General features: G+C 36.7%; 1 protein-coding gene across 1 annotated transcript in view; it reads left to right on the top strand.

The window, feature by feature from the left end:
- The window catches only part of RTKN2 (rhotekin 2), a 109,325-nt gene that overhangs the window by 58,317 nt on the left and 24,656 nt on the right, over positions 1-26,352 (top strand). Inside the window, exons 8-9 of the mRNA XM_020897787.2 lie at positions 13,046-13,152; positions 14,040-14,171. Of these exons, the coding sequence (XP_020753446.2) occupies positions 13,046-13,152; positions 14,040-14,171 (239 nt within the window). The remainder of the gene's footprint in view (positions 1-13,045; positions 13,153-14,039; positions 14,172-26,352) is intronic.

Here is a 26,352-nt window from a genome sequence, read left to right as displayed (position 1 = left end):
CATAGGAACCTGGAATGTTATGTCCATGAATCAAGGCAAATTGGAAGTGGTCAAACAGGAGATGGCAAGAGTGAATGTCAACATTCTAGGAATCAGCTAACTAAAATGGACTGGAATGGGTGAATTTAACTCAGATGACCATTATATCTACTACTGTGGGCAGGAATCCCTTCAAAGAAATGGAGTAGCCGTCATGGTCAACAAAAGAGTCTGAAATGCAGTACTTGGATGCAGTCTCAAAAATGACAGAATTATCTCTGTTCGTTTCCAAGGCAAACCATTCAATATCACAGTAATCCAGGCCTAGGCCCCAACCAGTAACACTGAAGAAGCTGAAGTTGAATGGTTCTATGAAGACCTACAAGAGTTTTTAGAGCTAACACCCAAAAAAGATGTCCTTTTCATTATAGGGGACTGGAATGCAAAAGTAGGAAGTCAAGAAACACCTGGAGTAACAGGGAAATTTGGCCTTGGAGTACGGAATGAAGCAGGGCAAAGGCTAATAGTGTTTTGCACTGGTCATAGCAAACACCCTCTTCCAACAACACAAGAGAAGACTCAACACATGGACATCACCAGATGGTCAACACTGAAATCAGATTGATTATATTCTTTGCAGCCAAAGATGGAGAAGCTCTGTACTGTCAGCAAAAACAGACCGGGAGTTGACTGTGGCTCATATCATGAACTCCTTATTGCCAAACTGAGACTAAAATTGAAGAAAGTAGGGAAAACCACTAGACTATTCAGGTATGACCTAAATCAAATCCTTTATGACTATACAGTAGAAGTGAGAAATAGATTTAAGGGACTAGATCTGATAAAGAGCCTGAAGAACTATGGACGGAGGTTTGTGACATTGTATAGGAGACAGGGAGTAAGACCATCCCCATGGAAAAGAAATGCAAAAAGGCAAAATGGTTGTCTGAAGAGGCTTTACAAATAGCTGTGAAAAGAAGAGAAGCGAAAAGCAAAGGAGAAAGGGAAAGATACTCCCAGTTGAATGCAAAGTTCCAAAGAATAGCCAGGAGAGATAAGAAAGCTTTCCTCAGTGATCAATGCAAAGAAATAGAGGAAAACAACAGAATGGGAAAGACTAGAGATCTCTTCAAGAAAATTAGAGATACCAAGGCAACATTTCATGCAAAGATGAGTTCGATAAAGGACAGAAATGGTATGGACCTAACAGAAGCAGAAGATATTAAGAAAAGCTGGCAAGAATACACAGAGGAACTGTACCAAAAAGATCTCCATGACCCAGATAATCACGATGGTGTGATCACTCACCTAGAGCCAGACATCCTGGAATGTGAAGTCAAGTGGGCCTTAGAAAGCATCACTATGAACAAAGCTAGTGGATGTGATGGAATTCCAGTTGAGCTATTTCAAATCCTGAAAGATGATGCTGTGAAAGTGCTGCACTCAACATGCCAGCAAATTTGGAAAACTCAGCAGTGGCCACAGGACTGGAGAAGGTCAGTTTTCATTCCAATCCCTAAGAAAGGCAATCCCAAAGAATGCTCAAACTACTGCACAATTGCACTCATCTCACATACTAGTAAAGTAATGCTCAAAATTCTCCAAGCCAGGCTTGAGCAGTATGTGAACTGTGAACTTGCAAATGTTCAAGCTGGTTTTAGAAAAGGCAGAGGAACCAGAGATCAAATTGTCAACATCCGCTGGATCATCGAAAAAGCAAGAGAGTTCCACAAAATTTTCCGTTTCTGCTTTATTGACTATGCTAAAGCCTTTGACTGTGTGGATCACAATAGACGGTGGAAAATTCTGAAAGAGATGGGAATACCAGACCACTTGACCTGCCTCTTGAGAAACCTGTATGCAGGTCAGGAAGCAACAGTTAGAAATGGACATGGAACAACAGACTGGTTCCAAATAGGAAAAGCAGTATGTCAAGGCTGTATATTGTCACCCTGCTTATTTAATTTATATGCAGAGTACATCATGAGAAATGCTGGGCTGGTAGAAGCACAAGCTGGAATCAAGATTGCTGGGAGAAATATCAATAACCTCAGATATGCAGATGACACCACCCTTATGGCAGGAAGTGAAGAGGAACTAAACAGCCTCTTGATGGAAGTGAGAGAGCAGAGCAAAAAAGTTGGCTTAAAGCTCAACATTCAGAACTAAGATCATGGCATCTTGTCCCATCCCTTCATGGGAAATAGATGTGGAAACAGTGTCAGACTTTATTTTTGGGGGCTCCAAAATCACTGCAGATGGTGATTGCAGCCATGAAATTAAAAGACACTTACTCCTTGGAAGGAAAGTTACGACCAACTTAGACAGCATGTTAAAAAGCAGAGATGTTGCTTTGCCAACAAAGGTCCGTCTGGTCAAGGCTATGGTTTTTCCAGTGGTCATGTATGGATGTGAGAGTTGGACTGTGAAGAAAGCTGAGCGCCATAAAATTGATGTTTTTGAACTGTGGTGTTGGAGAAGACACTTGAGAGTCCCTTGGACTGCAAGGAGATCCAACCAGTCCATCCTAAAGGAAATCAGTCCTGGGTGTTCACTGGAAGGACTGATGCTGAAGCTATAACTCCAATACTTTGGTCACCTCATGTGAAGAGTTGACTCATTGGAAAAGACCCTGACGTTGGGAGGGAATCTGGGCAGGAGGAGAAGGGGACAACAGAGGATGAGATGGCTGGATGGCATCACTGACTCGATGGACCTGAGTTTGAGTAAACTCTGGAAGTTGGTGATGGACAGGGAGGCCTGGCATGCTGTGATTCATGGGGTTGCAAAGAGTCAGACATGATTGAGCGACTGAACCGAACTGAACTGATGATGAAAAATATACAGTCTTGTTGGTAAAGTAGATTGGAAATATGATTTGGGTTATTTATTCCTTTTCATTTTTCAAGGTAGAATATATAAAATCATGTACTACCTTATTTATACTTTTTGTTGTAAAGAGAGATGACTATTTTAAATTTCACACTAAATATTACATTAAAAATAGAGAAAAGTTCATAAAATGTAAGTGTGCAATTTAAAAAATAATTATGATATAAATGAGGCTTCCCCGGTGGCTCAGAGGTTAAAAATCTACGTGTGTTATATTATACCTTATTGCATCTGGGATCATTTTCCTGCTGCTTGAAGTATAATCCTTAGTATTTATTTTAGTATGTTATGTTAGGATCATACTTCTTGATTCTTTGTGTTTGTCTGAAGATGACTTTATTTAGCTTCACTCTTAAAAGGCGTTTTTTGCATGGTGTAGAAGTTTGGCACTTTAACATTTTTCTTTTTGAATATTAAAGCTATAATTCCACTACCTGCTGGTGTCATGTGAAAAGTGAAAGTGGCTCAGTGGTGTCCAACTGTTTGTGACCCCGTGGACTATATAGTCCATGGAATTCTCCAGGCCAGAATACTGGAGTGGGTAGCCTTTCCCTTCTCCAGGGGATCTTCCCAACCCAGGAGTTGAACCGGGGTCTGCTGCATTGCAGGCGGATTCTTCACCAGCTGAGCTCTCAGGGTCTTGAACTGGCTGTTAGAGATCATTTGTCAGTGTTCACTTCTGTGAAGGTAACTTTTCATTTTTTTCTTTGTCTTTGGTTTTCTGAAGCTTCACCATGCTATAGGTGAAGAATTTAGTTTTATTTATGTTGCTTTTGGAAATCCTTGACCTTCTTTACACTGATTGATGTCTTTCATTATTCTGGACAGCATCTTGTCTATTTAGACAGCCTCTGGTCCATTCTCTTTCCTTTCTTCCTCTAGCATTCTTATTAAACCTATGTTAGTCTTTCTGACTGTGTTCTCTATTTTTATTACCACTTATGATCTAGTCCTCATCTTTTTTTTCTGTCTTTGCTACTTTCCCTAGAATTTTTAATGCACTCTTTTATTTCCTTTATTCTCTTTGCAGCTCTGTCTGATCTGCTGTTGAATCTGTATACCAAGTTCTTCATTTCACTTATTGTACTTCTTATTTCTAGAAGTTCTGTTTGATTTTTTTCTCAAATCTGCTATGAAGCTTTGTATTCCCTGCATGCACTGTTAATATTATCTTTTAGGTTTTTATTAAAAGAATAACTATTTTATAGTCTATGGCTAATAATTCAGATATATAAAGTCTTTCTTGGTCAGTTTCTATTTTTTTTTTTTTTTGTAACTGGTTACCACTCAGTTTCTTCATGTATAGTTATTTTCATATACTTGTCATTATAATTGAAAGTTTACATAGCAGAATAAATTAATGCTTAGTGTCTGCTTCTGGCAGGAACTTGGAGCAACTAGACTCACTTTATCCAAAGACCATGTCTGAGTTTCTCTGGATCCCCATTTCCAGGCAGTGGAAATCCTGGGCAGTTAGATTGGTTTGTTTATGGTTCCCTGTGAAGGAAATGGCAACCCACTCCAGAGTTCTTGCCTGGAAAATCCCATGGACAGAGAAGCCTGGTAGGCTACAGTCCACAGGGCCACAACGAGTTGGACACGACTGAGCAACTTCACTTTCACTACCCAGTTGGTGATTCCTTTGGGCTATCAGCTTAATATGAGGAATCCTCCCATTAATCTGCCTGCGTTGTTAAAGTCCTAGACTGATTTCTGGCCTACTTCCCTCATCTTGCAGGATCTTTTTTTTTTTTTCCCATTTATTTTTATTAGTTGGAGGCTAATTACTTTACAATATTATAGTGGGTTTTGTCATACATTGACATGAATCAGCCATGGATTTACATGTATTCCCCATCCCGATCCCCCCTCCCACCTCCCTCTCCACCCGATCCCTCTGGGTCTTCCCAGTGCACCAGGTCCGAGCACTTGTCTCATGCATCCAACCTGGGCTGGTGATCTGTTTCACCCTAGATAATATACATGTTTCGATGCTGTTCTCTTGAAACATCCCACCCTCGCCTTCTCCCAGAGTCTACAAGTCTGTTCTATACATCTGTGTCTCTTTTTCTGTTTTGCATATAGGGTTATCATTACCATCTTTCTAAATTCCCTATATATGTGTTAGTATACTGTAATGGTCTTTATCTTTCTGGCTTACTTCACTCCAGTTTCATCCATCTCATTAAAACTGATTCAAATGAATTCTTTTTAATAGCTGAGTAATATTCCATGGTGTATATGTACCACAGCTTCCTTATCCATTCATCTGCTGATGGGCATCTAGGTTGCCTCCATGTCCTGGCTATTATAAACAGTGCTGCGATGAACACTGGGGTGCACGTGTCTCTTTCAGATCTGGTTTCCTTGGTGTGTATGCCCAGAAGTGGGATTGCTGGGTCATATGGCAGTTCTATTTCCAGTTTTTTAAGAAATCTCCACACTGTTTTCCATAGTGGCTGTACTAGTTTGCATTCCCACCAACAGTGTAAGAGGGTTCCCTTTTCTCCACACCCTCTCCAGCATTTATTGCTTGTAGACTTTTGGATAGCAGCCATCCTGACTGGCATGTAATGGTACCTCATTGTGGTTTTGATTTGCATTTCTCTGATAATGAGTGATGTTGAGCATCTTTTCATGTGTTTGTTAGCCATCTGTATGTCTTCCTTGGAGAAATGTCTGTTTAATTCTTTGGCCCATTTTTTGATTGGGTCATTTATTTTTCTGGAATTGAGCTTCAGGAGTTGCTTGTATATTTTTGAGATTAATCCTTTGTCTGTTGCTTCGTTTGCTATTATTTTCTCCCAATCTGAGGGCTGTCTTTTCACCTTGCTTATAGTTTCCTTTGTTGTGCAAAAGCTTTTAAGTTTCATTAGGTCCCATTTGTTTATATTTGCTTTTGTTTCTAAAATTCTGGGATGTGGGTCATAGAGGATCCTGCTGTGATTTATGTCGGAGAGTGTTTTGCCTATGTTCTCCTCTAGGATTTTTATAGTTTCTGATCTTACATTTAGATCTTTAATCCATTTTGAGTTTATTTTTGTGTATGGTGTTAGAAAGTGTTCTAGTTTCCTTCTTTTACAGGTGGTTGACCAGTTTTCCCAGCACCACTTGTTAAAGAGGTTGTCTTTTTTCCATTGTATATCCTTGCCTCCTTTGTCGAAGATAAGGTGACCATAGGTTCGTGGATTTATCTCTGGGCTTTCTATTCTGTTCCATTGATCTATATTTCTGTCTTTGTGCCAGTACCATACTGTCTTGATGACTGCGGCTTTGTAGTATAGTCTGAAGTCAGGCAGGTTGATTCCTCCAGTTCCATTCTTCTTTCTCAAGATTACTTTGGCTATTCAAGGTTTTTTGTATTTCCATACAAATTGTGAAATTATTTGTTCTAGTTCTGTTAAAAATACCGTTGGTAGCTTGATAGGGATTGCATTGAATCTATAGATTGCTTTGGGTAGTATAGCCATTTTCACAATATTGATTCTTCCAATCCATGAACATGGTATATTTCTCCATCTGTTTGTGTCCTCTTTGATTTCTTGCATCAGTGATTTATAGTTTTCTATGTATAGGTCTTTTGTTTCTTTAGGTAGATATACTCCTAAGTATTTTATTCTTTTTGTTTGCAGGATCTTTAAATCATAAATTGGATTTGCTGGGATTAGCAAATGCCCTCAAGACAAACAGATTCTGTGCTCATTTAACTTACTGGTTCTCATTTATCAGATTTGTACTGGTAGTTTCTTTTAGTTTTGTTACCTCTTTGTTGCTCTAAAGTTTTTAAAATAGATTTGGTTCAGCATTTTATAGTAGTTTTCAGTGGGAGGATTGGTCTGAGCAATACATTTGAGCTTTCTTTTGCCCACAACTTCAAGTTTGTAACAGTATTAGCATTATCAGTTGGCAAATCAGAAAACTTGGCAAATTAAGTTTTAATTCCATTTTGTGTCAGTTCTCTAGAATTATTGATATTATCACCATATATTGAGTGCCTGTTATGTTCCAGACATATTCAGCCTTGAGAAAGAAAATTCTGTAATATGTGACAGCATGAATGATCTTTGACATTATGCTAACTGAAATAGCCTGTCACAGAAGAACAAATACTACCTGATTCCACTTACATGAAGTACCTGAAATAGACAGACTGTTAGAAGCAAATCATAGTTTATTATGGGAGATGCTATGGCAGTTACTAGGGGTTTGGAAGAAGAGAAAGGGGGTGCTAATAAACTGGTATAAAGCTTCAGTTATACAAGGTGAATAAGTTCTAGAAATCTGCTGTACAACATGTGACATAGGTTAACAATACTGTATTGTTTTCCCCAAAATCTGTTGAGAGTAGGTGTCCTATTACATGTTCTTATGCTAAAGCAGTTTTTATTTTTAGTCTCTTTGAGATGTAGTTATTAGGGAGCATTACAATGAAGTGAATAATAATGGAGACTGTGGAGCCATCAGCCTTGGATTCGTATTCTAGTTCTACCACTGGCTAACTCTGACCTTCCCAAGTTCCTTACTTTGTTACCATTTACATTTTACAGATGAATAAAATACAGCTTAGAGAATGTAATGTGCCAGATTATGTAGCTAGCTAGTGTTCAAGACAGACTTTAAATAATCCAGGACAGGCGGTGCTTTTTCTGCTATGTCTTCTGGTCCTAGGCATATATTATTACTGATAAAGCACCTGAAAATTCAAAATACTATCGATTTGTTAATAATGGAATTGATGATGAAAGATCTTATTCAACTAAATCATCAGAAAGACTGTTGAAATGAATACAATTCGCAAAGAAAGCATCAATTTCAGCAGTGTCCCTTTGTCGTTAGTGCTCTTAAGATATTACTAGATTCTCCTTTAGAAATGCTCATGAGCAAATAAGCATAACTATGTGGTATATTTCTTTGTAAGAAAAACGCAATAGAGATTAGCATATTGAGCATTCACGCTAAGTCACCTCAGTCATGTCCCACTCTTTGTGACCCTATGGACTGTTGCCCACCAGGCTCTTCTGTCCATGGGTTCTCCAGGCAAGAATACTGGAGTGGGTGGCCTTACTCTCCTCCAGGAGATCTTCCTGACCCAGGGATTGAACCCATATCTCTGCTGTCTCCTGCACTGGCACTAGCACCACCTGGGAAGCCTGAGTAGGATATTAAAGACTATGAAAAGACCTGTGCCTACAGCAGTAACACCCCAAAACGGTTGACAACCGAACTTGTAGCTTCTGCTGTAGAAAATTTAAGAATACTGGCCTATATGTCAAGCTCTTTTGATGTGATAGGAATGTTCCTAGAAATGTGTGTAAATGAAAATCTTGTAAATCATATTTTGGGAAAAAAAGTGTGTAATTAAAAATAAACACAATTTTATGCAGGAAAAAGTCGCCCTTTGATTTATTTGTTAATAAATCTATGTTTAAAAAGGTTTTCCTAAATAAGGTTATATCAGTGTCTCCCAAATACTGTAAAGAGGAAATGCAAGATTTTTGAAATTTATAACTCAACTTTATCGCTCTTACTAGTTGAAGGAAAAAGCCAAAATGGTATCTTAAGGCTTGTGTTTGTCATCAAGAAATTTTTATACTTTTTATAAAACAATGAAACCACATTGTAAAGATTGACTGACAGGGAACTGAGATGTTATCTGGATTCTTTCTCTTGCCTTTGTTTTGTTGTCGCTGTCATTTTAAAACTCCATTTTGTTCCCCATCTAAAACTACAGATGAATTAGATAAAATCTTCCAGTATGAAAAGTCAAACTGTTCTTTCACTTCCTGTTTCATTTCATCTTGTCCTAATATCACCCTTGGTTAGAAAAGAAGAATTAAGTATTTTGATTAAATGTGTTGCACAAGACAGGAAAGACAGCATTGAGAAATGGAAAGGATATGGCTTCAGGACTGAGGGTGCCCTGGATATGAAATTATAAGAAGCATCTGCTACATGCCAGATACAGTGATAAATGTCATATTTATACATTTTCTTATTTGATTTCACAACAACCCTAGTACTTTATAGGTAGTATTTTTAAGAATGAGAGTTGATACTTGGGCAAGTTAAGTGTCCAGCCTAGATGCCATCTTTCTTGTTAAAAGTAGAGAGAAGAAACTGTAGCTCTGTGCTTTATTCTCCAGTGGTCATGAGCTGTAGAGAAATCTACATGGGAAGTAACAGCTGACTGCGGCCTGTGTGGCATGTGATCTGTAGAACAAAGAATTTTACATCGAATATCTGTTTTCAAGGACTGCACCTAGGAAGGAATTATTTTTCTTGGTGTGCCATGAAATCTGAAGTTATTTTGCTAGAGAAACTGTTACATGTGGTGTTTAGGTTCCAGGTACATTGTTGATTGAACAAACTTTATGAACTGGTCTGTAAAACTAATCATTTATGATTCTGTTTCTTTAGGAGTTACATCCCAACTTAAAAACAAATCATCCATAAGTCTTGTATGTAAAGAAACTCACTTTGAAACTTTAAATTCATAAATCACAAATTTGATTTCAGATGTATTACCTAGATCCATGCTTTTGTATAATGTTTCTTTCATTTCCTGCCTATTTTAAGAAAGGAAATTCTCATTTATTTATATCTGCATTTTAAAATAATTGCCTGTAGTGTATTTATACACTTAAATTCTCTCAGATGAAGCCCTTCATTTCTAAAAGATAGCAGCTTTAACAAGGTAATAATAAAAAAGAATAGGCCCAGAAAATTTGTTGTGTGCTATTCTCTAGTAGAATCTTGAGCAGGTAAATTGATAAAAATTATTTTATTTTGTGCTGTTCATTTGGGCTTCTCAGGTGACGCTAGTGGTAAAGAATCTGCCTGCTGACGCAGGTTAGAGGTAAAAGACTTGGGTTTGATTTCTGGGTCGGGAAGATCCCCCTGGAGGAGGGCATGGCAACCCACTCTGGTATTCTTGCCTGGAGAATCCCATGGACAGAGGAGCCTGGTGGGCTACAGTCCATGGGGTTGCACAGAAATCAGTCACTACTGAAGCAACTTAGCACCACACACATGCTCTTCATTTAGGCTGGTCTTTTTCATTTAACTGATGTACGAAACCTTGGCTACATCCATTAAATATATATTAAATAATTGTATTTTTACCAAAAGCATTTTATTTTCTGTACTTACTTTTTGGTTAATAATAGTAACAGCCAATTGTTAGTCATTTAATAGGCATTTACCAACAGGACTGCAGTGAAAACTTTACAAATCTTTTTTTGTGTGGTCCAGTGTGAACAGAGGACTGACCATATGTTGTGTTTTTATTTATACTCTGATACAATAAATTATACATTGCTTTCCTTCCATACAGTTATAAAGGCTGTATATCCACCTGCACATTACATTAGAGGAGTATTTTAATGTTTTTGAAAGAACTTTATTAAACAATTGCGAACTTATAGAAAAGTTAAAAGTTGAATATCAAAGTCTTTTTGTTTTTCTCGAGAAGTATATGAGAGCAAGTTGCTTATCTGATGCTTCATTACTCTCAACTATGTTAGTATCTATTTCCTGCTAAAAGACATCCAGCTACATCGTTACAGCTGTCCAAGTCAGGAAATGAATGTTAATGTGTTACTATTATTCCTATTAAACAGACACTATTCAAATATTTTTCCAGTAGTGTCCCTATGACCAAAGGATCCAGTGTAGGTTCACTTACTGCATTTAATCATCATGCTTCTTCAGTTTCTTTCAATCTAGATCAGTTCTCCAGTCTTTCCTTGGCTTTCATAGCTATGACATTTTAAAATATCATAGTTATTTTGTAGAAGTTCCCTGTGTTTCGGTTTGTTGAATGTTTTCTGGGGCTGACTCAGGATATGCATCTTTGGCAGAAATGTCACAGAAGTGCTGCGTTCTTATTGCATTCTTTCAGGTGGCATATTTTGATTCATCCCATTACTGATGATGTTCACTTTGATCACTTGATTTTAGGGTGTCTGTCAAGCTTCTCTACTGTACAGTTACTCTTTTTGTTTACCCCTTTTGTAATTAATACATAATTTGTGCGTGGGATGGGGGTACTTTGAAACTAAGTATAGTATTTATTAGACTTTCAACTTTATTCATTGATTTATTTATAGTATCATGGATTTGTATTTTATAGTTTTACTCAGTGCATTATAATCTGTTAATATCTTGTTTATTTTGAGATTCAAATTGTCTCCGTTTTAGCCAGTGGGGTTACATTCAAGATGGTTTCTGTCTTTTTCCATGTCCTCCTCATTCACTGAGTACTTCCTTGCTTCAGGCATGACAAGATATGTCAGACTCATCATGTACTTTACCTGTCCCAGTCCTGGAATCAGCCATTTCTCCAAAGAAGACTGGTTCTTTTTAATAGAGATAATATTTATAAGACATGGGAGATTTAGGTAAATTCATTGCCATCAGACTGTCACCATTAGTTGTCACTTTTCCTAGGCCCTCTTAGTGGACATACATGTATATATTTTTTGTCATGGATTTCTTAATCTCTATATGTTGAAAACCATGAGTTCATACCAGTACATCTAGTTCTAAACCAATACCAAAGAGTTCATTCTGCATATTTGTATTTCCTTTCTCTGATAGTGAGAAACCTGTCTTCTATTATCTTTATATTATCTACTGTATTTTATTCTTTGATTAGTCTCTTTAAGAGCAACCATTCCCCATCGTGCTCACATAATTGCTCTCCTCACCCCACTCAGGTTTTAATCCCACATGCCTGGCTGCCCTCACTACCCCGTGTGGGCACCCTTGTCAGCCTGCCTGCGCTCCGACAGCCCATACCCAGCTGCCCGTGCTTGGAGCTCCTTCTTCTTGGACGCTGACGCACTCCTCTGGTTTGCCAGATGTGTGGATGGCTTCCTCACTGCTCTCAAGCTGACACCCATGGCTGGACCACCCCCAAAATGTGCACACTTCTCTTACTCTCCTTGGATTCTGACACTTCACTTGGGCAGCCACTGCGCATAGATACCCTCCTTGCTCTACCTGGACCCCAACTCTCCATGCCAGGCCAACCACTGAGAAGAGATTCCCCTTGGGTTCTAGATTCCCCATGTGATCCATCGTCCTCAGCCCATTCAGGCTCTGCCCCCTCATGCCAGGAAGCTTTCTCACTCAGCCTTCTTATCCTGTCCGGCTCCAGCACCTAGCTCTGCCCACTGCTGTTCCCCTGCCCCCAACTCCGGGCACAGATCCCCATCTTGGTGGGCTTCACATAATGGCTTATAACTGAACTGTTCAGTAAGGAAAGGGAGAAGGGGAAGGGCCAAAAAGTTTATTATTAAATTATTTAAGTTGTGCTCTGAAGTGTTTTATTCAGAGGATCAATTTGCTAATTACTATAATGAAAACCCTAATGGCTTCCCTGGTGGCTCAGACGCTAAAGCCTCTGCCTGCAATGCCGGAGACTTGGGTTCGATCCCTGGTCGGGAAGATCCCCTGGAGAAGGAACTGGCAACCCACTCCAGTATTCTTGCCTGGAGAATCCCATGGATGGAGGAGCCTGGTGGGCTACAGTCCACAGGGTTGCAAAGAATCAGACACGACTGAGCGACTTCACTTTCTTTCACTTTATAATGAAAACCAGAGTAAAAAGTAGAATGTGACATACAAAAATAATTTTATTAGGATGTTTTTAAAATTACCTGAGTTTACTAATATGCCTTGAACTACCTCCATTGATTAATTGCTTTAAGATCAAGAAAGAGATCAAGAGACTAAAAGTTCCATGTCTGTTCCAGGTGATAGCATGCTATAAACCAGGGCTCCCCAACCACCAGAATCTAATGCCTGATGATCTGAGGTGGAGTTGATGTAATAATAATAATATAAGTAAAATATCACAATACAAGTAATGTTCTTGAATCATCCTGAAACCATTCCACCCTCCCAGTCTGCAGCAAAATTGTCTTCCACAAAACTGGCTCCTGGTGCCAACAATGTTGGTGACCACTACTACAAACTATTAGTTTAATAACATCCTGTCCTGACTGCTTTCTTCCATTTGCTATTGTCATTGAATATGGTAATATGAGTAGGATGGACCTTTACATATGTTCTTATATAAAGCAAAATTAAAAATTGTAAAAATAATTAAAATGTATAATGACCTTAAATAAACATATATTTATACCTTGGCTTTTTCTCTTTTAAATAGAAGAATCTTCATTTTGGCTTCCCTTATATGGTAACATGTGCTGCCGACTAGTCGCCCAACCAACCTGTATGGCTGAGGATGTATTTGCGGGATTTCTTAATAAGCAGGTTAGAAGACTTTAAATATCCTACAGTTGTAGCTCTAATTTAGATCTTAATGGCAGTTGTTTGGCATTTTGATATTGAAAAGTATTTTCTTTTTTTATATAAAATCGTCTCTTGAATGGGTAGCTTCCTCATTGTGAGACATAGAATAGGAGTTGTGGCTGGGAGTGACAAGGTGGGAAGGGAAAGGGTCTTAATGCAATTTTGATGGCTAAGGAGCTGCCTCTCCAGGTTCCTCTGCTTCATTAATAGCAGCAACAGGATAATCAGTAACAGAGGACTCCCTGGGGAATCTGATGAGGACTTCTCAAACCTTTCCCATAAAGACCTTTCTGGCAGACAGCTTTCAGCACAGTTTTGGCCTCTAGGCTTCCAAAGCTGCCTCTGTGCAACCTACTCCTTATTTATTTATAACTGTAGTTATTTATATTCAGTAAATAATTAATTATGGGCTTCAATGAATCAATAGCTTTTTAAAAAATATTCCATTAAGAGGAAAGAAAATTTGCATTTTTATAGGTAAGTCCGTGTTCTGAGAACAGTAAGGGAAAGTTATATTTTGAATATTGAGTTATTGAATATTGAGTTATTTTTATAATTTTCCCGAGTCATTTGGTGAATTGCTGTGGAATTCCAAGCACTAATTTTTAGTAGACTAGCTTCTCTTAAATTGCATTGATTTATGATTTTATGTGTATGAGTAATGTGATAATCATAAACTAACTTTTTGGCTTTGGGCTACTAACTTATTATATGGTAAATTAATTGGGTAACTATCATATTAAAACATCTTTAGAAACTAACTGATAATTCAAGTATTTTGTTGAGTTTAGAGTTAAGATGATAAATAATGATTTAAAGTTGAGAATTTCTTGATTTTGCTTTTTCAGCAAATGGTAGGAGGTCTGATTCTTTGGAGAAGGTTGTATTGTGTTTTAAGAGGGGGCAAACTCTATTGTTTTTACACTCCAGAAGAAATTGAAGCTAAAGTGGAACCAGCTTTGATAGTGTCTATTAACAAGGTAAATGCTATTTTGAAGATAAAAGTATAATATTTTATGAAATTGTTTTCTATTACAGTTCACACTGTTGTCATCTTATTTACAAAAAAGGTAAGAACTGCTAAAAATAGTTCATAAAGAGAATTTAATCTTATTTTTCTGTTTATAGAACTTATATGGTAAAGGAAATACTGTATATTTTATAAGAAAGTGTAGTAATTGGAAATCTGTACCAGCAAATAGATCTTAAAGCAGAGAATGTAACTTGACGTTAACAGGTGGTTTAAATTTTTTATGAATGTATAATTAAGAAATCATATAAACATCATGTTACAGTAATATGCTCTTTCTAGTTAATGCTTAAATGAACCCATAAAAAGAAATTCCTGAGTATACTTTCTGATTTCTTATGGGATTGATGGACAGTTGTTCAGCCTTCTGCCAGAAGAATACACATACACGTAAATATACTGGTTTGATAAAAAGGAGATTACAAAATTTTAGTTTCAAAGTTTTCACCCAGAAATCTGCAGGAAAATTTTTCAGTCTAAGGCAGACTTATTTTTTCTCACCTTCTTGTCTATCCTCCAAGTCTAGGGGTTTATTAGAGAGTTTTTCCTCCTTCTTTATAGCATTCCAACTCTAGAATTAAATTAGCATTTCTAGATCATAAGATCATGTTTTCTGCCTATGAACTTCAGTTGTTTCTAGTTGTGTAGCTTTGCTTGCCTTCAGTATGTGGTAAAACATGAGCCATCACATCTGTTAACTGTAATATACATGTTTATTTGCCTTTAAGTTATCTTTTGAGAAAAAATGTTAGTGTATGTCCTGAAAAAACATGTAGATACTGGTCTGCTAGTGTATAAAGATTTAGCTAATTTCTATGATCTTTCCAGTAATGACATTTGATCTGTTTCTGCCCTGCTTTTAGAGATGATGCCACTTTTTCTTAAAGGAAATCCTACAGTGAGACCTTTTATTATGTAATTAAGTCCACTTAATTTACCTGTTGTATTAGAAAGATTAATGTTGCTCTTAAATAATATACCTCAAATATTGTAACAATGAATTTATTTTCGTTTAAAAATTAGGTTAAAGTATCATTTTATTATTGGAAAATTGATGTAATTTTTCCATTGTTTGTCAACTTTTTGTTGTACATAGTGTTCACTTCCCCCTAGAGTATTTTTAAATTTCAGATGTATAGAGAAGTTGAAAGACTAGAAAAATAAAACCTGATACCCATCACCTAGATTATTCAGCTGTTGTTAACATTTTACCACATTTGCTTTCTCTCTAGATACTTAAAAAATTTTTTTTCTGAACCATTTGAAAGTAAGCAGCAAGCAGCATGAAATTTCTTTCCTAGAGTGTATTAGCATGTTTCTCCTGAAAACAAGGACATTTCCTTCATAACTGCAATATTATTATCATAGTCAATAAATTTACTGTTGACAAAATAATATTATGTAATATACTGAGCAAATTGCTGTGACTGTCTCCACAATGTTCCAATTTTTATTTTTTCTTTTTCCCAAGACTCCATCAAGGATCACAGATTGCATCTGGTCACCATGTCATTTGTTTCCTTTTTATCTAAATTGTACCCTTCACTTGCCTTTTTAAAAAAAATTTATCATGACACTGACATTTTTGAAAAGTCCAGGCAAGTTCCCAAATTTGTTTTTGACTAATTGTTTTGCTTTATTCATGTTAAATATTTTTGGCTAGAGCTCTTCTGATACATAGATGATTTTGTGAACCTGATTTTCACTAGGTAGTTAGGTAATAAAAATGGAATCCTACCAATTTTTTTCTTGTATGTTGTACAATGGAATATGGATAGATATAAATGAAAATAAAATTAATTCAAACAAATGATATTTTAAAAGTTAGATTTGAAAATAGCCTTCGAGGTACTCATTTTTCCTATCTCAGCCCTTTAAAGGAGGCAGAGCAGGTAGGTCAACCCTGTTTTACAGGTATCTTATTTCTGTTTTACAAGTAAAAACCCATACTCAGAGATCAGATAAAACTTGTCTAGCTAGTACATAAAATTATATGGCTCACTTTTTTCCTAATGGATAGAAAGCATAGATTAAAAATTCATGGATTGTTTTCCTTTTTCTTCATAGTCATACTGCTAGTCTAGATTTGGGAAGCAAAATTAAACTTTTTCCTATCTCCAAATCCACTTTGAATCAGTTTTGAAAGTAGAAAGTAGCTTTGAAATGAGGTTCTCAGTCCAAAGCCAAGTTACCTGTTGGCAGTAACTTATGAAACTATTGAAAGTTTGCCGTTTAAATTTAAGAGGACCATTATAATAGAACTTCTTGGTTAATGTAGTCAGTGCATCTGTATTTTCTTGTTTGATGGCAAGAGTCTAATTTCCAAAAAGTGCTTAACGGTATTTACGTGACCTGACTAAATTGACCTTTTTCAGTTGACTCATTTTTCCTGTGGGAATAAAGGCTGATAACCTGGCAGCTGACGGGACTCTGTAGTCGATCAGTTCCATTATGATGATCACTGAAATCGGCATATTCAGAAATCCCATGCTGGCTCCACAATTAAGCATTGCAAATTCATAGGAAAATTATTTATCTAATAATTTGTAGAGACTCAGCCATATGGTTGGTACAACATGAGCTGTATTTGACCCTGAGGACTGATGACACAATTACTGCTTCCAGTGAATATGACTGTTGTCTAAAGTACCAAAAAGAATTTTAATATTAAATCATAAGGGTAAGGTTAAGGTTGGAAAGATTAATATAATTTAGTTGCTTATCTCAAAAATTAAATTGATGACAAAGTGTTAAATTACCTAACTTTGCAATATTTCCATCTTAATTCTCTCCAGTGCTGATTCCCGCACTGATTCCTGCCCTTTCTCAGTAGAAATTTTTCCTGTGCATTTCCTACTTAAAAAGTTTTTTTGTATGAAAGTATAATTAATTTACAACGTTGTGTTAGTTTCAGGTGTACAGCAAAGTGACTCAGTTATACGTATACATATATCCACTCTTTTTTTAGATTCTTTTCCCATATAGGTCATTTGCAGTGTGTTGCATAGAGTCCCCTGTGCTGTACAGTAGGTGGTTATTAGTTATCCATTTTATATGTAGGTGTGTATACATCAATACCAATATTTCAATTTATCCCTCCTCCTGCCTTTCCCCTGGCAACCATAAGATTGTTTTCTACTTCGTTATCCGTGTTGTAAATATGGTCATTTGTACCACTTTTCAAGATTCCCAAAATAAGCAATACCGTATGATTTTTATTTTTCACTGTCTAACTTAACTTCTGTCAGTGTGACAGTCTCTAATCTAGGTTCATCCATGTTGCTGCACATGGCATTATTTCCTTCTTTTATGGCTGAGTAATATTCCATTCTATATATGTATCATATCTTTATCCATTCCTCTGTTGATGTACGTGTAGGTTGCTTCCATGTCCTATTGTAAATAGTGCTGTAAAGAACATTGGAATGCATATATCTTTTTCAGTTATGCTTTTCTCAAATGCAAAAAAGCAAAATGGCTGTCTGAGGAGGCCTTACAAATAGCTGTGAAAGGAAGAGAAGTGAAAGGAAAAGGAGAAAAGGAAAGATATACCCATTTGAATGCAGAGTTCCAAAGAATAGCAAGGAGAGATAAGAAAGCCTTCCTCAGTGATCAGTGCAAAGAAATAGAGGAAAACAATAGAATGGGAAAGACTAGAGATCTTCTCAGGAAAATCAGAGATACCAAGGGAACATTTATGCAAAGATGGGCTCAATAAAGGACAGAAATGGTATGGACCTAACAGAAGAAGATATTAAGAAGAGGTGGCAAGAATACACAGAAGAACTGTACCAAAAAGATCTTTATGACCCAGATAATCACGATGGTGTGATCACTCACCTAGAGCCAGACATAGTCAAGTGGGCCTTAGCATCACTACAAACAGAGCTAGTGGAGGTGATGCAATTTTAGTTGAGCTATTTCAAATCCTGAAAGATGATGCTGTTAAAGTGCTGCACTCAATATGCCAGCAAATTTGGAAAACTCAGCAGTGGCCACCGGACTGGAGAGGGTCAGTTTTCATTCCAATCCCAAAGAAAGGCAATGCCAAAGAATGCTCAAACTACTGCACAATTGCACTCATCTCACACGCTAGTAAAGTAATGCTCAAAATTTTCCAAGCCAGGCTTGAGCAATATGTGAACCGTGAACTTCCAGATGTTTAAGCTGGTTTTAGAAAAGGCAGAGGAGCCAGAGATCAAATTGCCAACATCCGCTGGATCATCGAAAAAGCAAGAGAGTTCCAGAAAAAATCTATTTCTGCTTTATTGACTATGCCAAAGCCTTTGACTGTGTGGATCCGAATAGACTTTGAAAATTCTGAAAGAGATGGGACTACCAGACCATCTGACCTGCCTCTTAGGAAACCCATATGCAGGTCAGGAAGCAAGTTAGAACTGGACATGGAACAACAGACTGGTTCCAAATAGGTAAAGGAGTACGTCAAGGCTGTTTAGTTACACCATATTTATTTAACTTATATGCAGAGTACATCATGAGAAACGCTGGGCTGGTAGAAGCACAAGCTGGAATCAAGATTACCCAGAGAAATATCAGTAACCTCAGATATGCAGATGACAGCATCCTTATAGCAGAAAGTGAAGAACTAAAGAGCCGCTTGATGAAAGTGAAAGAATAGAATGAAAAAGTTGGCTTATAGCTCAACATTCAGAAAACAAAGATCATGGCATCTTGTCCCATCACTTCATGGCAAATAGATGTGGAAACAGTGTCAGGCTTTATTTTGGGGGGCTCCAAAATCACTGCAGATGGTGACTGCAGCCATGAAATTAAAAGATGCTTGCTCCTTGGAAGAAAAGCTATGACCAACTTAGACAGCATATTAAAAAGCAGACACATTACTTTGCCAACAAAGGTTCGCCTAGTCAAGGCTGTTTTTTCCAGTAGTCTTGTATGGATGTGAGAGTTGGTCCATAAAGAAAGCCGAGTGCCAAAGAATTGATGCTTTTGAACTGTGGTGTTGGAGAAGACTCTTGAGAGTCCCTTGAACTGCAAGGAGATCCAACCAGTCCATCCTAAAGGAGATCAGTCCTGGGTGTTCATTGGAAGGACTAATGTTGAAGCTGAAACTCCAATACTTGGGCCACTTGATGAGAAGAGCTGACTCATTGGAAAAGACCTTGATGCTGGGTAAGATTGAGGGCAGGAGGAGAAGGGGATGACAGAGGATGGGATGGTTGGATGGCATCACCGACTCAATGGATGTTGAACTTGGAGTAAACTCTGGGAGTTGGTGATAGACAGGGAATACTGGCGTGCTGCAGTCCATGGGGTCACAAAGAGTTGGACATGTCTGAGCGACTGAACTGAACTGAACTGATAACAGCTGTAGGGCCCATATGGCTCCGTAATTAGCCCTCACCCAGAACATTTTTCTAAAATTGATAAGAACCCATGGTTGTTCATTCCTTCTTCTCCCCACAACATGATGTGGTAATGGGATTATATTTATGACACCATAAAATTGAGATACAGGAGGCAAGGAAAGGATGTTGAGGGGACTGTATTAACTCTGTAGCAATAAGAAACCTCCATACTATTCTCCACAGTGGTTCTACCAATTTATATTCCCACACAGCACAGGAGAGTTCCCTTTTTCCACACCTCTTCACTTTATTGTTTGTAGATTCTTTGATGGTGACCATTCTGACCAGTGGGGGCTTCCCTGGTGGCTCAGATGGTAAAGAATCTGCCTGCAATCCAGGAGACCCGGGATTTGATCCCTGGTGGGGGAGATACTCTGGAGAAGGGAATGGCTACCTACTCCAATATTCTCGCCTGGAGAATTCCATGGACAGAGGAGCCTGGTGGGCTACAGTCCATGGGGTCACAGAGTCTAACATGACTGAGCGATTAACACTTTCACTTCGATTCTGACCAGTGTGAGGTGATACCTCATTGTAGTTTTGATTTGCATTTCTCTATTAATTAGTGATGTTGCTCATATTTCCACATACTTTTTGGTCATCTGTTTGTTTTCTTTGGAGAAATGTCTGTTTAGAGCCTTTGTCCATTTTTTAATTGGGTTTTTTTGTTGTGGTTTTTTTGTTTTTTTGAGCTGCATTTTTTGGTCTATTTGTCAGTCTCATTGTTTGCAGATATTCTATGGGTGTTCTTTTAGTTCTGTTTATGGTTTCCTTTGCTATACAAAAGCTTTTAAGTTTAATTAGGTCTCATTTGTTTATTTTTGTTTTTATTTTCATTACTCTAGGATGTTGTTCAAAAAGATCTTGCTTTGATTTACATCAGAGAGTGTTTTGCCTGTGTATTCCTCTAAGAGTCTTACACTATTTGGCCTTACATTTAGGTCTTTAATCTATTTTGAGTTTATTTTTGTGTATAGTGTGAGGGAGTATTGTAATTTCATTCCTTCACATGTAACTGTCTAGTTTTCCCAGCACCACTTATTGAAGCCACTTTCTTTTCTCCATTGTATAGTCTTGTCTTGTAATAGATTAGTTTGACCAGAGGTGTGTGGGTTTATCTCTGGACTTGCTATCCGGTCCATTGGTCTATATTTCTCTTTTTATGCCACTGCCATACTGCTTTGATTAATGTAGCTCTTGGACTTGATTGACTATTTCCTTTTCCATGTTGGGGAAATTTTCAGCTATAATCTCTTCTTTTTCTTTTTCTTTTTCTCTTCTCCCTCTGGGACCCCTATAATTTGAATGTTGTTGCATTTGATATTGTCCCGGAGGTCTTTGAGACTATCCTCAGTTTTTCATTCTTTTTACTTTATTCTGCTCTTCAGAAATTATTTCCACCTTTTTATTATCTTCCAGCTCACTGATTTGTTCTTCTGCTTCAGATATTCTTCTGTTGATTCTTTCTGGAGTATTTTTAATTTCAGTAATTGTGTTGTCTCTCTCTGTTTATTCTTTAATTCATCTAGGTCTTTGTTAATTGATTCTTGCATTTTATCCATTCTGTTTTCAAGGTTTTTGATCATCTTTACTATCATTATTCTGAATTCTTTTTTAGGTAGTTTGCCTATTTTCATTTATTTGGACTTCTTTGTTTCTAGCTTGTTCCTTCATTTGTGTCATATTTCTCTGCCTTTACATTATTATTTTTTTTAACTTATTATGTCTGAGGTCTCCTTTTCCCAGGCGTCTAGGTTGGATTCTGTCTTCGTTTTGGTTTCTGCCCTCCTCAGTTGGTCCGTTGGTTTGTGTGAGCTTCGTGTAGCCTAAGATTTGTGCTGAGTTTGTTGTTGTTTGTTTTGCTTTTCCTCTGATGTGCAAGGCTGAGAGAGGTGGCGATCCTGTCTGCTGATGACTGGGTTTGCATTTTTGTTTTGTTTGTTGTTTAGATGAGACGTCCTGTACAGGGTGTGACTGGTGGTTGGGTGATGCCGGGTCTTGCATTCAAGGGGTTTCCTTTGTGTGAGTTCTCACTATTTGATACTCCCTAGGGTTAGTTCTCTGGTAGTCTAGGGTTTTGTAGTCAGTGCTCCCATTCCAAAGACTCAGGGCTTGATCTCTGGTCAGGAATGAAGATTCCACAACTGGTTTGTTATGGCATTAAGTGAGATTAAAACAAATACCCAAAAATGAGAAACCAAAGATGAATCCCATACAAATGGCAGTTACAAAATCAGTCAAATAATAATTAAAATAATGGAATATACACACACACACATATATACACCCATAAGCAAAATCAAAACAGTCCAGCAAAAATAAAGTACAGTAGATTGACCTGGCAAACAAAGGAAATCAAAAATTACATCTACCAGTTAAGAACAAAACTAATTAAAGCACAAACTGGAGAACAAAACTAAAGCAAGGTGCCAAGTGGGGAATAAAGCAATGAAAACAAACTAACAAATATGTTGAGAAGAAAGGAAAGAAAGAAAAGAAAGAAAGAATATATATTCAAAGTTAAATAGAGGTAGATACATTTTTTATTAAAGTAATTTTTACTTATTTTTTCCACTTACAAGATTATTCAGATTTATAGGAAAGTTGTAAAAAAGACTTCAGTGAACACTTGTGTATCATCTAGAGTCACCCATTAACATTTTGTCATATTTGCTTTATCTCTTTATTTTTCTTTTTTGGGGAGTGCGTTAAGCACTTTATATATTATTTAATTTTTAATCAGCTTTATGGTTGTATACTTTACATAAAATAAAATTCACCAATTTGAAGGGTATAGAAGTGAAGTCGCTCAGTCATGTCTGACTCTTTGCCACCCCATGCACTGTAGCCTGCCAGGCTTCTCCGTCCATGGGATTTTCCAGGCAAGAATACTGGAGTGAGTTGCCATTTCCTTCTCCAGGGAATCTTCCCAACCCAGGGATCAAACACGGGTCTCATGCATTGCAGGCAGACTCCTTACCCTGTGAGTCACCAGGGAAGTCTTTAAGAGTATAGCTTGATAATTTTGACAAATAAGATACAGTTATGTAATCATTATTACAATCATTATTGGATTATAGTTTGTTTAGGTCTTTTTTATGAGAACATTAAGTCTACTCTCTTAGAAAATTTCACTTATACAGTACTGTTACCAACTTTTGTCACCATGTTTTACATTAGATTATTGGACCTAATTATAGCTGAAAGGTTTGTAAAGTCTTTTATCTGTTTTTATTTGTGAAGACATTTGAACGTAAGTCTCCAATATTAATAATTCATCCCTGAATATTTCAACAACACCTTTTAAAAACAGGAACCTCTCAAATTATATACATTTATATGTATAGAATTATGTGTATATATATAATTATATCATCCCAGCTGGGCAAATTAGGAGGGTTTCCTATATATCATCTAATAACCAGTCCATAGTCATGTTTCCCCATTGTCGCTAAAATATCTTTTTAGCTTTCGCTTTCAATCTAGGACAATTCAACAATTATGCATCCTAACTTCTTCTGAACTGTAAATTAGGTCTAGATACTTGATTAAATTATTTTACACATTTTTATTAAAATATTTCAGGGATAATGTCAAATACTTTATAGAACATTATGTTCAGAGTCACATGATGTCAGGTTGTCTCACTATTGGCAATGAGAAGTTTAATGACTTGATTAAGGTGATGACTGCTAGCTCTCTTCAAAATAAAGGTTAACTTTTGTCTTTATAGTTAGCAAGTAGTCAGTTCAGTGATTTAGCCACAGTGTAAATATTTTCATTGTCCAACAATCTTTCACATGGTTTTAGTGAACTGATTGCCCTTATCTAGATCAGTTATTACTTTGGAGATTGCATTTATTTTTCTCCCTACTATGCTTCCTCTATATGTGTTAGCTGATGCTCTTTTGTAAAGAAGAATGAAATATGTCACTCTTGAAAAGGCTAGATGCATGTTTAATGTTAATAACCAGTTTTCAGAATAAGGAGTTGGTTTTACATGTTGCCATTATATTGATATTGACAACGTGTATTAGAGTAGAATTACCTCCCCCAGATGTAGCATATGAGTGTCATTTCTATTGTCCCATCCCACCTTCAATATTATGATAAACTTATAAATTTCAGTCTATGCAGTCTACTCAGTGTTTCAAATTACTTGGTTTTTAAATATAAGGTAAGTAAGTGAAGTGGCTCAGTCATGTCCGACTCTTAGCGACACTATGGGCTGTAGCCCACCAGGCTCCTCCGTCCATGGGATTTTCCAGGCAAGAGTACTGGAGTAAGGTGCCATTTTCTTCTCCAGGGGATCTTCCTGACCCAGGGATCGAACCTGGTCTCCCACATTGTAGGCAGACACTACTCTCTGAGCCGCAAGGGAAGTATAAGGTAGATGTTTTAATTATTTTGCTTACCTTGTAAATTTCTAAGGGAAGATGTGCTATTAATGTGTTCTTAAATAAATAGGATCATTGATAAATGCCAAGTTGGTATTTTCTCATAGGTAGAACAGATAAGCACCACATAAAACTTTTAAGAATAGTATTTTTGTTTCACTTGTTAGTATTTCCGATACTGGGTCTCTAAGATCTTCCTTTTTATGCTTAATAATGTTAAATATTAAATACAAAGTAAAATTCCTTTCTTTTGATTGTCTTCTCTCAAGATTTAGAAAATAGTAATTTTGCTTAATGCTACTTTAAAAATTATGTGAAAGTATAAATTTTACAGTTGCTAAGGTATATAAATAATAGCTCTGCTATTTTGATCATAGGATCTTTTCTATTCTTGTCCTTCTAAATGGCATTTCCTGTAAGGCTAAGTTAGTTCATTAATTTTCAGAGGGAGCCATCTGTGGAAATAGTCACATTAAGAAAAGAAAATCCTAAAAGCTATTCCTCTTTTCTTTTCAATCCAAATTTGAAAGGATGATTTACTTCAAAGTGATTGTTTAACTTCAAAAAACTTCCTTATGAATGTTGTTGAGCTAGACATCCTCAATAAAGGGTACTTAACTGGAGCCACTGAATCTCCTATACATTGTTGAAAGCATTTTATTAGCCAAAGTTTTATCCATTGCCAATGGGGTGGGGAGTGGAATGGAAAAGAAGTGTGAGTCTTTGAGATCAATAGTCTTTTCTTGATTTAAATACTATGCATGACTTCATTTTAATGAATAATAAAATCTGTACTAAACAAGTCAATAACACTAGTTGGTGTGATAGTCCCTTGTTAAATTGTCTTAAAATGGCGTTTAACAGTTATATTTATCATGGACCCTAGCAAGTAAAATTTTAATGAAGCATATGGGATTTTCTTCTGATTATGTTAGTCCTTTTAATGTATGAACCCTATCAACTATTTAGATTGTGCTTTATGAAATACAGCAAAAATAATTGTTTAAGCAACCTTTTTCTTAGGAGTTTGCATCTGATTTCATTGACATAAATTGAAAATAATTATATCACACTAATACTAATCACACCCAATATTTATTTTAACTTACGGTTATGCTTTATTTCAAACATTCCTTGCCATATGTTTGTAGAAAGTATGCTTTCTTTGTTATTAGAGTATGTATAAGTTCTAAGGCTTGTTTTTAGCCATCAACAATTTTGTCTTCATGCCTGATAGACTTTAGACCAGACATCTTTCAAAGAACTCATTTATCTTTACAACATGTTTCTGAGGAAGATGTGAGTGCAATATTATCTCTGTATTATAAGTAAGAAAGCAGGCAGTTCATTTTTGTAGTTGTATTTTATGGTGTTTTTTTTTTTTTTTTTGAAAAATTTCAAGATAATCTGTAGAAAGAATATTACCTCCACCATAGGATTTTTTTTGAAGCAAATTCTAGCAATCATATCATTTTACTTATAAATATTACTATTGCCATACTTAAGAAAATCTGTAGTTGTACATAAAGATAATATGTTACCAAAAATCGAGACCGTGTTCAAATTTCTGTCTTGTGATTTTTTTTAACAGCTTTTTGAATCAGGATCCAAATAAGGCCCATATACTGCAATCGACTGATTAAGTCTTCTAAATTTCTTAATCAGTTGGCATTCATTCCACTGTCACCCTGCTGTCTCTTTTACATATACACAAGCAGAATTACACACAATTTGTTTGTTGAAGAAATTTGGTCATTTATCTTACACAGTTTTCATAGTCCAGAGTTTGCTGATTGCATCTTTAAGTTGTCTTTTTTCCTTTCTGTTTCTGAAGCAGGTTTAGGTTTGTTCATTGGTTAGTTTTCATTCCAATCCCAAAGAAGGACAGTGTCAAAGAATGTTCACACTACTGTGCAATTATGCTCATTTCACATGCTAGCAAGGTAATGCTCAAAGTCCTTCAACCTAGACTTCAACAGTATGTGAACTGAGAACCTGCAGATGTACAACTGGATTTAGAAAAGGCAGAGGAACCAGAGATCAAATAGCCAACATCCATTGGATCATGGAAAAAGCAAGAGAGTTCCAGAAAAACATCTACTTCTGCTTCAGTGACTACACTAAAGCCTTTGTGTGATTCACAACAAACTGTGGAAAATTCTTCAAGAGATGGGAATACCAGACCATCTTACCTGTCTCCTGAGAAATCTTTATGCAGGTCAAGAAGCAACATATAGAACTGAACATGGAACAATAGACTGGTTAAATTTGGAAAGGAGTACATCAAGTATATCGTCACCCTGCTTATTTAACTTCTGTGCAGAGTACATCATGTGAAATGCCAGGC

This window comes from Odocoileus virginianus, chromosome 7 (genome assembly GCF_023699985.2).
Source record: "Odocoileus virginianus isolate 20LAN1187 ecotype Illinois chromosome 7, Ovbor_1.2, whole genome shotgun sequence".
NCBI lineage: Eukaryota > Metazoa > Chordata > Mammalia > Artiodactyla > Cervidae > Odocoileus > Odocoileus virginianus.
Note: the sequence above shows the minus strand (reverse complement) of the source record. Positions and strands in the feature narration are given on the sequence as shown.